This window comes from Silurus meridionalis, chromosome 17 (assembly GCF_014805685.1).
Source record: "Silurus meridionalis isolate SWU-2019-XX chromosome 17, ASM1480568v1, whole genome shotgun sequence".
NCBI lineage: Eukaryota > Metazoa > Chordata > Actinopteri > Siluriformes > Siluridae > Silurus > Silurus meridionalis.
Window position 1 is genome coordinate 16,838,187 of NC_060900.1, and position 17,918 is coordinate 16,856,104.

The 17,918-nt window shown below is 37.5% G+C and overlaps 2 protein-coding genes across 7 annotated transcripts; both read left to right on the top strand.

Moving 5' to 3' along the window:
* Positions 1-611: 611 nt before the first annotated feature.
* Positions 612-15,861, top strand: LOC124400240 (zinc finger protein 335-like). Of its 5 annotated transcripts, none has more exons than XM_046871927.1 (28): positions 612-918; positions 2,459-2,657; positions 2,771-3,041; positions 3,172-3,249; positions 3,355-4,023; positions 4,306-4,446; positions 4,573-4,734; positions 5,075-5,336; positions 5,467-5,644; positions 5,840-5,952; positions 6,112-6,130; positions 6,268-6,405; positions 6,976-7,052; positions 7,192-7,352; positions 7,922-8,139; positions 8,631-8,730; positions 8,832-8,920; positions 9,055-9,347; positions 9,489-9,627; positions 9,813-10,019; positions 10,138-10,280; positions 10,712-10,851; positions 10,935-11,035; positions 11,121-11,207; positions 13,802-13,885; positions 14,069-14,134; positions 14,256-14,361; positions 15,267-15,861. In XM_046871927.1, the coding sequence occupies exons 2-28, from the start codon at positions 2,466-2,468 to the stop codon at positions 15,386-15,388; spliced, it is 4,356 nt and encodes a 1,451-aa protein (XP_046727883.1). In that variant the 5' UTR covers positions 612-918; positions 2,459-2,465; the 3' UTR covers positions 15,389-15,861. The 5 variants fall into 5 exon arrangements, with proteins under 5 accessions (XP_046727883.1, XP_046727886.1, XP_046727887.1 ...); XM_046871930.1 differs by having other exon boundaries at positions 11,121-11,198; XM_046871931.1 differs by having other exon boundaries at positions 6,289-6,405.
* A 248-nt stretch (positions 15,862-16,109) lies between these two features.
* On the top strand, positions 16,110-17,674 carry LOC124400289. Of its 2 annotated transcripts, none has more exons than XM_046872009.1 (6): positions 16,110-16,300; positions 16,379-16,684; positions 16,878-16,980; positions 17,085-17,194; positions 17,272-17,315; positions 17,476-17,674. In XM_046872009.1, exons 2-6 carry the CDS (start codon positions 16,609-16,611, stop codon positions 17,638-17,640), a joined length of 498 nt encoding a protein of 165 aa, XP_046727965.1. In that variant the 5' UTR covers positions 16,110-16,300; positions 16,379-16,608; the 3' UTR covers positions 17,641-17,674. The 2 variants fall into 2 exon arrangements, with proteins under 2 accessions (XP_046727965.1, XP_046727964.1); XM_046872008.1 differs by having other exon boundaries at positions 16,110-16,292.
* Positions 17,675-17,918: the final 244 nt, after the last annotated feature.

Genomic DNA, 17,918 nt, shown 5'->3' on the forward strand with positions numbered 1-17,918 from the left:
CACCTGCTCATTCAAAGAGTTTTCTTTATTTTCATGACTATGAAAATTGTAGAGTCACCCTGAAGGCATCAAAACTATGAATTAACACGTGGAATTATATACATAACAAAAAAGTGTGAAACAACTGAAAATATGTCATATTCTAGGTTCTTCAAAGTAGCCACCTTTTGCTTTGATTACTGCTTTGCACACTCTTGGCATTCTCTTGATGCCTACTTTGAAGAACCTACAATATCAATATAATTCCACGTGTTAATTCATAGTTTTGATGCCTTCAGTGTGACTCTACAATTTTCATAGTCATGAAAATAAAGAAAACTCTTTGAATGAGCAGGTGTGTCCAAACTTTTGGTCTGTACTGTATATATAATATATATAAACTTTTGGTCTGTACTGTATATATAATATATATAAACTTTTGGTCTGTACTGTATATATATATATATATATATATATATATATATATATATATATATATATATATATAATTGTGCACTTTGGTGTTAATGAAAATGTAAGTAAATGTGTACTTAAGGGGTCTTTACTGTTAAGTGACCCGTACAAATGGTTTAAGAGACTCTGCTCTATTCCAGTACATTGATAACTGAGGAAAAGTCAGAAACCATTTTGAAATCTGACAATAAGCTACTTTTTTTTTTCCAAAAAAATGGCAGCGCGCTATTATACTGCATATCTGTGCAATCGAAGTCTGAATGATATTTTCTTAAGTTTAATTTGAAATAAGGAGACACAGAGAGGAGCTTGAGCTCTCAGATAAATAGGATCCGGTCAGCTGGAACAGGAAGCGAGGAAATACTGATGGCGCCCGACTAGAAAGCGGTAGCGAGGATCGCGTCCATCGGCTTATTTATTTAAGAGCATCGGCGACTACGAACACAAAAAAGAAGCGCATTCATGGTAAGTAAAATGTCTGGCGTCCGAAGTTTGTCGCCGTGTTTACGCTTCGTTTTCATTCAGGGGGAGAATTCGGACGGTCTGTGTCGCATGTAGGCCCTCGAGGTCCCTGAGCAGCTTCTCACACTGCCTGAGTGGAAAAGAACGAGGCTCTAAAATGGCGCCGTGCTGCAGGCAAGACGAAGGGCAGCTTTTCCCCCCATTTAAAACCAGTACGCTGCAACGAGTGGGCGCAGTTTGGCCTGAATTGTACACCCTTATATGGTTTATGAATTAATAAAGCTATTCTTTTAAATCATATTAGGAGTTACTTATATTTTCCCTCACGTTTAGGAATGCTAAATACAAATATGGCCTTCTAGTCCTTGAATATTGAGTCGTTTTAGCTGAACGAAACGCTCTCCCTGTGTGTTGTGCTTCTGTCACTAATGCGAAGATGATATTGCGATTTAAATCACGTATCTGAGGGTTAACATATATTTTCGACATGGGATTAAATTAAAACGCAAAATGAAATAAACACGGATAAAGTGTTTGCGGTGCATAATCGTAGCCAGTTAGCATGAATTCATGATATACTGTGTGAAGGGGTTTGTGTTTGTTATGTTGGACTCTGGTAAAGTTGGACTCCATCAAGCAATTTAAAGCAGACAAACATACATTTATCCAGTCGTTCCTTGCTAGTTGATTTAGTAGTTTTAACTTCGTGTCCATACGAAGAGGGAAATCAGAGGGAAACGACAGTTTTCTTTTTTTCCTTCGAAAGTCCCCATAAGCAGAATTCAACCTTTTCTCACACGTTTTATTTTAATAAATGAAGGTTTCATTTGACCCTTTTCTCTCCTTTAGCTTTATCTGAGTTTAGGAATTGTTTAGAAATACTCCATATTTTAAATTCACATTATCTGGTATAGTTTTTAACTTAAAGAGCTTAAACTTAAACGAAAAATAACTATGTGAGGTCTCAATATTGCATTAGGTTATCCAATATATATTTTTGGTGGAACATGATTTCTGTGCATGTTTTCCCTGTGTCTATGGTTCGCTTCGACGGTTCTACGTGATAGTAAGCAGATTGGTTACTATAAACCATTTCTAGATGTGAATGTGTCTGCACACTGCCCTTTCATTGACTTCGGTGTCCCAATCCAGGGAATACATGGGCCTCTATTCAAGTGTTCCTGGGATATTACCACAGTGCATATCCTGGGATATACACTGTGACCCTGACCAAGATAAAATGTTTACTGTAGATGGAAGAAATTATATTTTTCCCCAATAAAAAAAATAAACAAAAAGAGTATTTAAATGTAGGTAAAAGTCACCAACCTATCAATCATTTAAACTTGTCATATACTCTGAATTATATTTTATAAGCTATTGCAAATACTAGATAAATCTTTACTAACCATCATTTGCTACTGATCCAGGTAGCTATGAAGCCGAAGCAATGCTCACAAAACCTACAGTTTCACACATACACATGATCTGTTATAGGCATAAGCTCATAGTCAGACACAACTACATGCAATTTCTCCTCCAGAGCAGAGATGGATTCAGAGGACATGGAAGTGGAGAGCAGCAGCGATGTGGGGCATTCAGGGATGGAGGAGCCATCCGAGAGTGGCATGGCAATGGAGTCCTCCGAAGCGATGTCTGCAGACAGTAGTGACACAGCCACACTGCCAGCCCTCGCACCTGAGTCTGACTGCCATGTTGGACAGAGTTCTGAGGGCCTTGTGGTAGGAAGAGTTGTCAGTTAATTCGAAAATGTATAGTGTTTAAGGTCATTTGGTTATATACATGAATAAATTTTTTGTGGTTTCTTATTCTCCCTGGTTTGTTGTTGTGATAGGTGTTTATCCCAGAGACAAGCTCCAGTACAGACGTACGTGGTGTTCATCTCCCAGACTCCTCCTCTGTCGCACAGTCCACCAGTGTCTCCAGCGTGTCCACAGTCACCCAGTCAGTGTTGGTGTCCGAGTCACCACAGGTCCTCGTGCACTCCAGTGCTGTATCTGAAGGAGGGATGATGGTGTCTGACTCAACAGCTTCCACCTCTTCCGACCTAGGCTCTGCTATTGACAAAATAATCGAGTCCACCATTGGGCCTGATATAATGAATGGTGGGAAAATACTTGTCTATCATATTATATTAACTGTTCACTAGAGCGCAATATTAAGCTTCTCTGTTTAAAACGAAAGCAAATATGTTTTCCAAGTTATTTCATGTTTTTTTATTTTTCTGTTCTACAGGTTGTATTGCAGTAACAAGTGCAGACGACGACAGTGCAGAGACCACTCAGTATCTGATTCTGCAAGGACCTGATGATGGTGAGCACATAAAAAAAAAAAAAAATCATTATAAGGCTCTGTTTAGCATTACCTGTTTTTTTTGTTAACCTCAACCTTTGTCAAAATATCATTTTCTCTCTGTAGGAGCTCCCATGGTAGCACAGATGTCTTCCTCTGCACTATGTAGCCGCCTTACTATTGACACCTTATCAGATGGGCCAACTTCCACCTGCTTAGATCAGGCCGACTTATCAGAGAGTCTGCAGCCAGACCAGCCAGGCCACTCAGACTACATTGAACATGAGGATGGCAGCAGCAGCAGCAGCAGCATTAGTCAGCCTGATCCAGATCAGACGGGTGATCCAGGTCAGTCCCAGTTTGAAGACTATGGTGTGGACGAGTCTGAGGAAGCGCTTAGAGGCTATGTTGCCGAGTGCAGCAATGCAGTTGAATGTAGCGACAGCAGCAGTGTGGATGATGGCACTGTGCGGCACTCCTTGGCTGACACAGCAGGCTCTCATCTACAAGAGCAGATGGAATGCAGTGATAGCCAAGCCGGGCCATACATCAGCAGCAGTGGTACTTACGCAACCCTTCCAGAGCCTGAGGCAGCACCCAGGGAGGACGATGGTGTTGTGGCGGAGTCTGGAGTGGCGGCAGGGCCAGGGGACAGGGCTCCTGACCTGGCTGAGCTTGAAGAAATGATGGAGGTGGTCATTGTGCAACAGTTTAAGTGCAAGATGTGTCCATATAAGAGTGTTTCTAAAGACACTCTCATCAATCATATGAGAGACCGGCACTTTAAACCTAAAGGTGAGGATACATTTTTTTTTTGCATTTACATTTTTACATTTGCATTTTTTTAAACTATATGGCTTCTTTGTTAAGCATGACACAAAGAACCGGTTTCCCTTTGTTGAAAAAAATTATGTTAAAATATGAAAAAAATCGAAGCATGATTTAGAAATTTGAACGGAATGCTGAAAGGGACGAAAAAAAAACATAAGAAGCGCATGGAAAGTTTGTTAGTTGAAATTACTCTCGGTTGCAATCGTTAAAATGTCTTTATAAGTTTTTGTAATGTTTGCCACAAAGGAAATCCTCCTAAAAAACGAGGACGTGGAAGACCAAGAAAATCTGAGACGCTGGCACAACAAGGGGGACAGATGAAGAAAGAGCTGCCAGAGGAAGATGAAGATGACATCGTAGATGCTGGTGCCATTGATGATCCTGAAGGTAAATTCTTTTTTTTTTCCCTTTCTTATTGATATTGTATGGGTGCAAAGCACTATATTTGGTTAAATGTATTTATCCTAAGTGATACCCCTCCCAACCCTCTCCACCCCACACACACACACACAGAGGACAGTGACTATAACCCAGCGAATGATCAGCTGAGAAGCAGGCCGACCACACACAGACCGTCATCTGCCTCTTGCTCTTCATCTTTCTCCTTTAACTCAAAGCGACCTCGCAGGATGGTGGGCCCGCCACGTAAATTTCTCTTCCCCCAAAGTTACACAGGTCAGTGACTAACAAACCAACATTACAAAACGGTAGTGATTTTGTGTGCTCCTCTGTATTACATGTATTATTTATTAGAACCAAAACTTTAAAAAGCTGTTTGTTAGTTGTTCATTATATAACAACATGTACATGTAAGAGCGTTTTCCTCATCATGGCCATGCACCATAGAAAAAGGCCCAATAAATAAGTGGATTCATTACATAAATTGCAAAACATTTTTTTTTTTTAAAGGGTCACATGTTAGAGACCATTGACTTAAGCTTAATATGTACTCCTTACTATCACATTTTTTTTAATGGGTTTTTGTAGTAAAAAAAAAACCGAATCTATTTTACAGCAACAGCAGCATCAGGACCTCAGACAAGCACTTCAATGGACTCCCAAGCTCCTGAAGAGGCCAGTTCCTCTGGGCTGGAGAATGGAGCTTCCTCTGTATCTAATGGTTGTGCTGTAGAGCAAGGTGTCAGCCAATCAGATTCAGAGAACAAAGATCCCTCATCAAATAATTGCCCTGATGATGATGAGTTTTTCCCACGGAAGCGGGGACGACCATCAAGGCGTTTTCTTCGCAAGAAATATAAAAAATATATTAACAGAAAGTAGGTTTCCTCTAATGTATCTTTCATTCATCATTTACCAAGTGTAAACGTGCATATACAGTTCATTCATCAGCCAGAACATGACATACTATCACTTGTGACAATGTTTTCATCATTTTTGTATGTTTAGCAAGTACTACAAATCCCTCAAGCCTCTGCTGAGACCTCACAACTGCTGGATCTGTGGGTCACGCTTTCTGTCTCAAGAGGATCTCCGATTTCATGTGGATTCACACGAGGGAAACGATCCAGAACGCTTTAAGTGCCAGCAGTGCAGTTACCGGTGTAAACGTTGGTCTTCACTTAAGGTAAGCTGGTAAAATTGTTTAGTCTTTTTTTTTTCTTTCTCTCAGCTAAATAAGAAAAGCTGAAAAGTACCTGTCAGGTATAGGTTAGGTATTGTTTCCTAAGGTAAAACTGAATGAGGTTATCTGACAGATTTTTAGCCTTCACAAAGAGCTGTAACTTGGTTATTTTACCATCGTTCTTTCCATGTATTGCAGGAGCATATGTTCAACCACCAAGGTACCAAACCTTTTAAGTGTGACGTCTGTGATTATTCAAGTGTCTACAAGAAGGACGTTGTCCGACATTCTGCAGTTCACAACAAAGAGAAGTAAGGTTTTCAAGTAACATTAAAATGCAGATGAACAGACAGTTGTGGTTTCAGAAGTATTATTGTAGTGTACTGATATCTGATTTAAAGATTTTAGTAATTATTTATTTGTTTTGAAATGATGATTATTATAACATGTCCTTTTTTTTCTCTGCACAGGAGTAAGAAGACAGGCCTGGTAAGAATGACCATTTGTTGAGTTGATATTTGCTGCTCAGTGTGAGATTTCATTATTATTTTATGTTCAAAGTACATACAATTATATATACATTTACATACATCTGAAGCCACTATTAGTTTTTAATACGATGGCAGTCTTTTGATGGTTCTCCCCAGACCCCAAAGGTGTCTGAGTTCCCCTGTCCAGTCTGCCATCGTGTTTACCCAATGCAGAAACGTCTCACACAGCACATGAAGACACACAGCTCAGAGAAACCGCACATGTGTGACAAGGTATAAACATAAGCAAAAATGTGTGACATTTAAATATTATCTTTGAGAGTACAAGAATTGGTGAGTGTGTGAGATCACTTTGGAGTGCACTAAGATATGTGTACTTCATTTCCCTTTGTGTAACAGAAAATGTACTTTGGGAAATTTTGGAAACTCTTATCTGATTAAAAATAAATGAGAGCTCTAAATGGGATTTGAGACCAAAAGAATAAATATGAGACAATGGACCAGAACCCATTTCATTTGCAAATTGGAAATTAGAACATTGCAGACCGTACCACTAGTAATAAAGTAAATAATTATAATTTGGTTGCACATGCCTTGCACAATCATCAAAAAATCTAGTAAAGGAAACAATTTAGAACAATGGTGTACATCCAATCCAGACTGCTGCAGAATGTAAACCTCTGCACTCACAGAAGTTTTTTACTTTAATTTGCCACTGGTCCATAGAACAACCTGGAAATGTAAGGAAATTACTAATGCAGCATTTTCATTTATATAAACTATGACGTGTCATCAACCTCGCAGTTTCTGACTGAAATTACGTTTATTCTGTGCACTTTGCAGTGTGGAAAATCTTTCAAGAAACGATATACTTTCAAAATGCATCTTCTCACACATATCCAAAACTGTGGAAACAGCTTGTAAGTAGCCATTCAAGTGTTTTTTTTTCTTTACTCCTGAATCTTCATACTTCAGACTGCAGTCTGCTTTAATCTGAAGCTTTTTATAATGTAAACTATAGTAAAATAAATATATTTTGTTGTGTGTTTTTAACATCAGGTTTAAATGCGAGTTTTGTGAAGTCACTTGTAACGATAAGAAGCAACTTTTAAACCACCAGCTGTCTCACACCAATGACAAACCTTTCAAATGTGACTACTGCAAGTACTCCACTAGCAAAGAGGACTTCCTGGTGTCTCACATTGCTATCAAACACACTGGTGAGTGAGATCTACACTGAATATTAATTAGGTATGGAAAGGGTAAACTGGACTCTGGAATTAGCCTTCTCTTTTTGTGGGCGAGTGTGAGGTACAAGATAAGAGATAAAAAAAAAACCTGTATACTGTCTTAACAGTGTGTGTTCTAGCCAACGAGTGATCTTATTTTTACGCGGTATTTGCATCCTTAGAATAGCAAACTGCATTGGTTGATCTAAATACTTCTATAAACTCATTTATACAGTAGAGAAGTAGTGAGCAATTCGAGCAGGAAGGAGGTTCTTTGAATTTAATGTTCAAATTTAGGAGTTCAGACACTTGTATTGAGTAGCAGTCAAATGCAGCGTGTTTCGCTTGCTAGCTAATTTCAGCACAAATAGTCTGTAGCCACTGTAATGCATATACGATAGCTCAAACTAAAATTATATTTAGAATTTTCAGTTTACCCAAAGCGTAGTTAATGAACCAAGATATCAGTCCACGATTGGTCTAAAGGTAAAATGTCTAACAATTAGTGATTTCTGGCAAAAATCTAAGGTCACATCTATTGATTTCTATGTGATCTGCAGGAGAGAAGCCATTCTGCTGTGACATGTGCCACTTCATGACCAAGCACAAGAAGAACCTGCGGTTACACATGCAGTGCCGTCACCCTGAGGCCTTTGAAAAGTGGTGTGAGTCCAATCCCGAAGAGCCAGAGAGGAGACGCAGGAAGCCCTTCTTCACACTGCAGCAGATAGAGGCTCTCAAACAACAGCACGAGAGCCAGACACTAGGGAGCACCATTGTGAGTCCCCAGATCAACTCTGAGTGGTTAAAGTAGAGAAATGGAGTCTGAGTACTCTGCTTGTTTTATTTAATATATTTTAATTTAACAAAATAAGTAAGTTTTGGTGGTGTGATGGTGGTGTTTGTGCTAACACTGTATTTAAGTGTTTTCTAATAAGAGCATGTCCTAAAGTGTTCTAGCTATACCACAGTTGGCAACACTAACAATGTTTTAATCTCTTTAAAAAACACTTCACCATATTAACAATAACACTATTTTGAAATCTGTTTGTGAGCATCTGCAATAAACAAATCCTGTATGGTGGTTCTATAAAAATGACTGACAGTCTAAAGTACTGTCTGGACTATTCTGATAATCAACATTTTATGACACTTTTACTGAACATTTTATTGAACTGCACTGTGCTATAATAATACAATAAAAAATATATATTTTCTAGTAGTATGTTTTTGAAGTATTCACCACTCTGCCTAATTATTGTTGCTCAGGTAACCGTAAATCCTTTAACCCTTCAAACCATGGAGGCAATGGGGAATGCATCAGTATCACAGGATGAACTGGGAAACACCACTATCATTTACGAACAAGGTCTAAATAGCACCTGCTGTTCCACAACTTTCATTACTCCATACTGTAAATGTACCATAATTGCATTGATGAGTCATTTTCTATTATTTTAAACATTGTAGGTCAGTCGTCAGATCTGTCTGCACAGAACGCACTGGACCTGCTCCTAAACATGAGCAATGCACGAGAGTTAGTTGGAAACTCTCTCCAGGTACCGCAATTTTGGAGTTTGATTTGTATTTTTCATTTTTAATGTAAAAAGTAATTACATGTTTTAGAATCTTTGAGAGATTCAAATAGGCCTTTACAGCTTCTTTGTTTCATTTTTATTCATTCTCTTTTCAGGTCGCGGTGCTGAAATCAGATGGCAAGACACTCGAGGCCGGCTCTTGGGTGGAAGCGGAGTCAGCAGGTCAAGACTCATCCCTGCAGCCACAGAATGTGGTGACCTATCACGTGTCAGAGAATGGGGAGACCCTCGTGCAGGAGGCGCTGACTCAGGAGGAAGCGCTGACTCAGGAGGAGGCAGCAGAAGGTGAACAGGAGTTTGCACAGATTGCCATCAGCGCCTACGAAACTGCCAGAGAATTTAGTGTTGTGGAACAGGCTTCTGAGGAGATTCACACTACTGCTTATAGGTATTAATGATTTTGCACTGCCAGCATCACCCACATTAAAGAAAGTCATTTATTCAATGTTATCACATAGTTGAAAATGACCCCTGTGTACATTATGACTTTTGATTATTTCTAAGCTTGTTTTTGTGTGTGTGGCTGCAGTGCAGAGGAGAGCTCAGCTGATGATCAAACCATGGAGGTAAACAACGAGTCGGTGTCTCTCTCAACACCATTGAAAGAACACAAAGAGAAGTTCTACCTGAGCTCCAGTTTGACTGATGGTGTGCTTCAGCAAGTGGAGGTAAGCATTACAGCTTGTTTGTGTTTTTTTTTTTTTTTTTTATATGTCTAAATGAAGGTTATTCTGCAAGCCTTAGTTGAAAAGTAAATGCAAGTACTATACTGATGTGTTTATGATATACTTTTATGAAGCATGTTTGTGCAGTCGGTGGTCTATGCCTAAATGTGCGCAATTCTCTTCTATAGCTGAGCAGTGAAGCCCCAGGCTCTCCATCCCAGAGTTCATCTTCCCAGCCCCAGCAGCTCAACACCAAACGCTTCTGCTGTCGGGTCTGCATGGAGACTTTTCACGGCCGCTCCGACATGGAAAACCACAAGAGGGCGCACCTGGACCCCAACACTTTCAAATGTCCAGACTGTGAATTCACCTCTACATCATGGCCAGAGGTTAAGGTAGACAGTGCTCTTAAACAACTTAAACTGAAACATTAATGTTTTTATAAGTGTAGAAGAGAACAAACAAGGTTGATCCTTTATTACCACAAACATAATAATTTTTTTTTATTTCTAGACTCATATGTCAATGCACGCCTACCTTCGTCCTCACAAATGCACCAATTGCAGCTTTGCCTCTAAAAACAAGAAGGACCTGCGACGCCATATGATGACACACACCAATGAGAAGCCTTTCTCGTGTGAAGTCTGTGGACAGAGGTGAGAAACAGGATCTTACTGTGACACAAAGTTGATTTTTTTTGTTAAGTAGATTTCCTCTGGGTTTTCTGTCTTTTTCTCTCCTACCAAACCCTGCTTCTGGATTATTTGTGTGTGTGATTTGTGATCTACAATAACCAGCTGTCCCATCCAAAGTGCATTTTTGTCTTACAATAATGCATTGCTGTTTCCAGAATAGGCTCCAGGCCCAAAGTGACTACTAAAGATAAATGAAATATATATAAAATAAATGACTAAAGGTTCATCCTTTTAAAGTTTTCCTCCTTACACAAGGAGCAATGTTTATCCAGGGACAGCTCAAAATTTCTTAAAACCATTACTTTGTCTGCTTATGACCTGAGCTATACCACTCTATAAGAAACTGCAAATACAAAAAAATTCTTAAAAACTTACGTGTGTGTTTGGCTCAGGTTTAACCGGAATGGCCATCTGAAGTTCCACATGGAGAGGCTGCACACGCAAGACCCTCCGCCTCGCAAGCCTAGATCTAGCAGCTCCCAACAGACTATTATAGTGAACAGTGATGAGGAGGCCTTGGCTACACTACAGAGTAAGTTCATATGATAAATCTGGTCATAGTCTTGTCATTAGGTTTATTTATTTATTTATTTTAAATATGTTTTTGTGTGAAAGCATTGCAGGCAGGTCAGACTGTGATTAGTCCAGAGCAGTTGCAGCAGGCCTTAGGACAGGAGCATATAATAGTGGCCCAGGAACAACCTCTCTCTGACCAGGTACTGGCCTATATTTATTACTAATCCACTCATGGTGTTTGTTATGGGAAGAAATATTCATTTTTATCAATTATTTTCTTGTCAGGAGGATGCTACATACATTCAGCAGATAACTACAGTTGATGGCCAGACAGTGCAACACTTAATGACAGCAGATAATCAGGTGACAGAGGTGACTTTTTTTCATTAATGTATATCGATACAGTTTATGATGTATCCTGTACCCCTGGGGGATTGCTACCAGACCTTATGAAAAGAATATGGACAATATTATTATATCAGGTCTTTGGCATACTTATCAAAAAAAGGTTTGTATTGTTATACAGCCCCCGATCTACAATTGGGATGCTGTGTAAAAAAGTAAATACAAACAAAAAGCAATGATTGCCGAATCTCAAAAGTCCATATTTTATTCACAGTAGAACATATAAGCAAACATATAAGATGCTTAAACAGTAATAATATTATTAATAATTCATTATCGTATTTTTCGGACTATAAGCCTCTATTTTTTTTCCCCACGTTTTGAACCGTGGCTTAAACAACGAAGCCGCTTATTTATGAAATTTTCCTGTGTTTTTCCCGGTTTCACAAACTTCAAGCCAAAAAACTAAACCCCATAACATTAGACCAATTAAATTTCTGATCGGAAATGAAAAAACGCACCTCACCTGTGTTCTGAGCTGCACGGCATCGGGAAAAAAAAGATTTTTTTTTTAAATGCACGACGATGGCAAAAGATAAACTCTCGAGAGAAATAGTTGTGAAAGGAAGGAGGAAGACAGTGAACAATGACTTTCTTGGTTGGCTACTGTTTAGATACAAGCCATTGTAATGCGTTGAGTCTGGGTGAAGGGAGAGCTCGCTAACTCCAGTTGCAACAGAAATCATATAAGCACAGACAGGTTTCCAAAACTCATGCTTTTTTATTTTTCTTGGCAACAGTGTTACGGGTTAGTTAAAGAAACTTCGGTCTTGCACACATGCAGTAATAGCGGAAAAATGCGGCGGCAGCCTATTCCCCAAATACCGCTATGCTCCTAAAGGAAGCGCAACATATTTCACCTTTTACATTGTGTAACAGACACTGTCTTTCATTAAAGCCTGTGTAAAGTTCATTAGTTTCAATGTAGACACTGCGGCTTATAGACAGGTGCGGCTTATTTATGTTCAAAATAAAAATCTTTGTCAAATTCAGTGGGTGCGGCTTATATATGGGTGCGCTTTATAGTCCGGAAATTACGGTATATGCTAAAGTTATTGGCCACAACACATCTCAAAAAAGTTAAGATGGGGCAGTGAAAGAATGGAAAAGAAAGTGTTGCAAAAATTTTCCTTTGGCTGTTTCTTTTTAGTATGTAATTATGTTAATTGGCAAAAGTTCACAGAAGTTAAGATGGGCAGGGTTTCACCAATCTGTGAAAAAAAATGTCTACAAATTGTGGAACAATATATTACCATTGAAATTGTGGAACATATCAAAAGATTCAGCGAATCTAGAGAAATCTCTGTAAGGGACAAGGGCCTCCGGTTGCGCCGCGTTAAAAACAGCCATGATTCTGTAATGGAAATTACTGCATAGGTACAAACACCTTCAGAAATAATTGTCTGTGAACACTTTTTCATCCACAAATGCAGGGTAAAACTCTACCATGCAAAGAAGAAGCCATATGTGAACATGATCCAGAAACACTGCTGTCTTCTCTGGGCCAAAGTGTAATTTAATGTCCTATATGTTCTTTTTTGGATTCCGTGGATTCCATATCCTCCACACTAAAGAGGAGAGGCACATTCCGTCTTGTTATCAGCGATCAGTTGAAAAACCTGTGTCTGTACAGGGTGCATTAGTGCTTATAGAGAAGGCAGCTTTCACATTTCGAAAGGCACCATCAATGCTGAAAGGTATATACAGGTTTTATAGCAACATATGCTTTCATCCAGACAAGGTCTTTTTTATGGAACACTTTGCATATTTTAGCAAGACATTGCTGGATCGTATAATGCATCTATCACAACAGTATGTCTTCGTAGTAGAAGAGTCCAGGTGCTAAACTGACCTTCCTGCAGTCCAGACCTTCCTCCAATTGATAACATTTGGCACATAATTATAAAAACAAAGAGAACCCAGGAATGTTGATTAGCTAAAATCCTGTATCAGACACGAATAGGACAACATTCCTCTCGTAAAACTACAACAACTGGTCACCTCATTTCCCGAATGTATACAGACTGTTCTTACCTTTTTTTTTTCCCCTTAAAATGATACAGTTCATTAGTTTAAACATTTTCTATGTTTTCTATGTTCTATTGTGAATAAAATCTGGGTTTATGAGATTTTTACATCATTGCATTCTGTTTTTATTAACATTTTTGAAACTAAAGTTTTTTATACCCAAGACATCATGAATGTCAGAAGACTGTATTAGGTAAAATGTCACTTAAAAATCATCATAAAACAGTGACTATTTTCATGAGCAGTGCCTTTTTATTCCCATGAAGGCCTTTTTTTTTTATCATGTGGGTGACGCATAATACTTAAAATAATCTCTGATTCAATGACTATTTAAAAAATGAGGAAATTGCCATTATTGGTAATGGGGAAAAAAAAAAGGAAAAGATTTAAACTGAATGGAAAATTGGAGAATATGGGAATCATGTTGTTTTTTAGGTGTATAACATATGTTGAATCTACACAATTTTTAAACATCATGTGTCTTAATGGCTGCTTTATGTAAGTAATATTATTCTCTTCTCTCTATCTTTCAGGTTCAATACATAATCTCACAAGACAGTGTTCAGCACTTGATCCCACAGGAATATGTCGTCGTATCCAATGGCAACCACATTCAGGTCAGCATGCATTTTATTATAGGTCTCAATACAACCATACCTTCAGTTATGCTCCTAAATCTGCTAAATTTATATACTGCAGTGACAATCAATGAAATGTGTAAAATAAATAAAATAATAAAAATAATAAAAAAGATTAGTTGTACTGGATTAGTTGTAAAAAATGTCTTTTTCATTCCTCAGATGGAGGATGGCCAGATTGCTCATATCCAGTATGAACATGATGGGACACTCCTACAGGAACAGCAGGTGTGAAACAAAATCAACATCGGCACACTTTTGTTACAGACTGTAATTGTAAATTTATGGTAAAGATTTAATGGAAGTATCTGTGCACCTCATGTGCTGTCTTGTAAATATGTGTAAGCAGATTGCTGTGACACACAATGGACAAATCCAGTACTTCCCTATCAGCACTGAGCAACAAATAGTGAGCCCTGAGGATCTGGAAGCTGCCGCCCACTCCGCTGTCACCGGTATGACCTTTTTCTACCTGCTTTCATTGTTTAAGTAAAATCATTTCAAATTCATGGGGGTAAATCCCTATGTTCGAACCAACACACTTTACTACTGCGCAGAGCAGATTCTGTAGGCTAATGTCAGAATGCCACTGAAAAGAATACTGATGAAAAATATTGAATTGTTATATCTTTGGACCCATGGACCTCCTATACCTGTACAATATCCATTATCACATTAGCACAGATTAAAAGTAAAAAACATGATCTTATTATGTTTTAAAATCTAAATATTAGACATAGTTAAATGGGTACAAAAATATTTTGCCTATTTACTATAGTCATAAAGCTTGAACTGAACACATGAAGACAACAGGACTCGGTATCAGTACAAATCCTCAGAGGAAACTTGTTTTTGAACTAATTTATATAATCAATTTTATATAATCAATAGATTATTCATTACATTTAATACAAATACTATTTGCATAGTTACTAAAACTGTACAGGGAACACACGTTTACAAATGATGAAGTAATAAAGAAAGTCACAGACCTGGATATTAAACTTTGTTTTTATTTCAGGTGCACACATGCACATTCCTTAAAAACAGAATCCTGCTCGCTACTTCAATAGCATAGAAATGTTTCGACACCACTGCCCTTTTTATTTGAAGGTATCAAGATTCAGTAGTATCTTATGTTAAAATCGACCTCTATTTAAAAACAATAAACTATTGCTTGGCTCCCAAGGAAATTGTAAATAAGACACTTTAAGACAAATAAGCCACTTTATAATCATTTCTACTTTTTTTTTTCTACAAAGAGGGAATATGAAATGGTACAGAATGTCATGAAAGTGGCTTTCTAAAAGCAGAACAGACCTGGTGGTGATTAAAATAAAGAGTGTCTTTCTGTTTCTAGCTGTAGCGGATGCAGCCATGGCCCAAGCTCAGACTGTGTACACAGAGGCCACACCTGAACAGCTGGAGCAGATGCAGCAGCAGGGCATCCAATATGATGTCATCACCTTTGCAGGGGAATAAAGACTTTTGCAGTGCCTTGGAGCACAACGTAACAACTTAGTTACTTTACATAAAGGAAAGGCAGTGTGCAAACCAATATTTTGTGGTTTTTGTATATTATGTAAAATACAATTATAGAAAGATACAGAATTACGAAAATACAATAGTGGAAACTAAAAGCAAATCATGGCATAATTATTTAAAATGATTTATCTTGCTGTGCGGTCACTATTCTGCTTTGTAAAAAAAAAACAAAAAAACATATGAAGTTAGGTATTTATGATTTGCTTGGTATGTGGAATAAGAGGATAATGACTACTGGTGGTACTGCATATGTACTTTGGAAGTCTGGTCTAGGTCTATGTTTCTCTTAAACAATGTTCTGAAATAGTAGCCTTTATTTCCTGTTTCAATTATGTTTTTTATGTATATTGTTTCCATTTAGGGTTTTTGCTTTGACATTAATAAAGCCAATACCACATAAATCAAATCTACTTTATTTGTATGAGTATCTATGAAATTGTTGCTATTCGTGTTTTTCTGACTTAATGTGCTAATGTTATTCTTATTGGTATGTTAGTTATGTGTCATTCTTCTTATATATAACAAGTTCTACAGGACTGCAGTTTTACAGTGTTTGCATTCTGAAAAGTTGGAAATAATTATGCAAGACTGTTTTTATAAGTGATTCTTCAATGCATAATACTATATAGGTCAAAGTGTGTTACCCAAGAGATTGCCAGAGGTTGAAAAATAGATTATGATGAAAGTGATTTTTTTTTTCTTCTCAAACCTATTCAACACCATAAATGCAGTTCCTCATTTCAGTGACTATGCAAAATCATCCTGGCTTTCTGAGGAAGCCTGTGAGAGTGTGGAGTTGACATGAAGCTTTTCTACTTTTTCCTGTTTTGTTTCACAATCGGTGAGAAGGTGCCTTTTGTTTTATTTTAAAAGAACAAATTTATTTACAAAAATCAAACCTGATGTCTACAATGTCTGCTTCTTTAGGTATAAATCCAACAGAAGGACAACTACATCAGGAGTCTGGAGGAATACTTTTAAGATTTGTGTTTCATCCAAATTACAATAACTATGAGAAATCCTGTTGTAAGTTCAGCAACCAAAGGTGCCTAGCATTTGTGACTAGCAAGGGGTTTGTTTCTAATGCTTACAAAGGAAGAATAGAAACCTATCAGTACTCTGGAATTTTTGATGTACAAATTTGGAATCTGCGTAAAATGGATGCTGGGATTTACAGCTGTTTTGTGGTCCAAACACCTGCCATCCACATGATTTTTCAAGTCGATATCACGGGTAAGGCGTTATTTACTTGATTTAAATCAGATGATCTGTGGCAATTTGTTGCATAGTTATTTAATAACTATTTCTTTCTAAGAAATTGGCTACAATAGGATGTTTGCAGTTAAAATGGAACAAAACATTTTGTATTTTGCGTTGAATGCTATAGAACTATTACCTTTGTTATTTTTCTTGCACAATGATGTAGAGAGTAAGCCTGTACTGAACCCAACACTAGCCTTGCCAAAATCCACTACCTCACCAGTCCGCTCAGCACACCAACTTTTAGAGAAACACCCGGAGGAATCTAGGTAAGCTCAAACACAACTTATTAATATTCATAGCATATGGATGTGTAAATCATGTGGCATCATTCAACTCTAGTTTTACTTTTCCGTTCTTGTTTGCCATTCAGCAACAAATGGAGCTCGAAATTCACACTGGGGGCCATTTCTTGTGTTGTGGTAATCATTCTCATTCTGTTCATCACACTGACTGTGTTCTACTACAAAAAGAAATCAAAAGGTAAAGATGAAGATCCAATCACTTTACAGATAGTCAGGAATTCGTATTTCTTAACACAGTGTTTTCTATGATTTCAGATAAATGTGGTTCAAACGTCCCTAGTTTACCCAACATCACACAAGTAAGACCTGACTCATCTAATTGACTCATCCTCACATGCCTAGGACAAATGCAGTGTATTTTAAACACCAGTATATATCACTCACATGACTACAAATTGTGAAACTTCATTATGGGTTATTTGTAAAAGTTCTGATTTTCCTGCCTTTGCCATTTTGCAGCACCCACCACAAGAGCTCGTCTACACCACAGTGGACTTCAAGTGCCATCACAAAACTTCTAACATATATGAGAACCTGAACATCCACAACTCAAGCTCTGATTCAGACAATGCAGTAAAAACACAGGACAGTGTAGAGTACGCTACAATATCAAGAGTTTTATGATCAGCGTAAAACATAATCAATACGTTTTAAAGTGGTTAATAAATATATTAAATATATTAACTAAATATATGAATATATAATAAACATATTATATTAATAAATATATTAACTAGAAAAATACTAGGAGGAAAAATAAATAATAATATATATATATATATATATATATATATATATATATATATATATATATATATATATATATATACACACAAGTGAATACTAGAAAAATACTAGGAGGAAAAATAAATAATAATATATATATATATATATATATATAT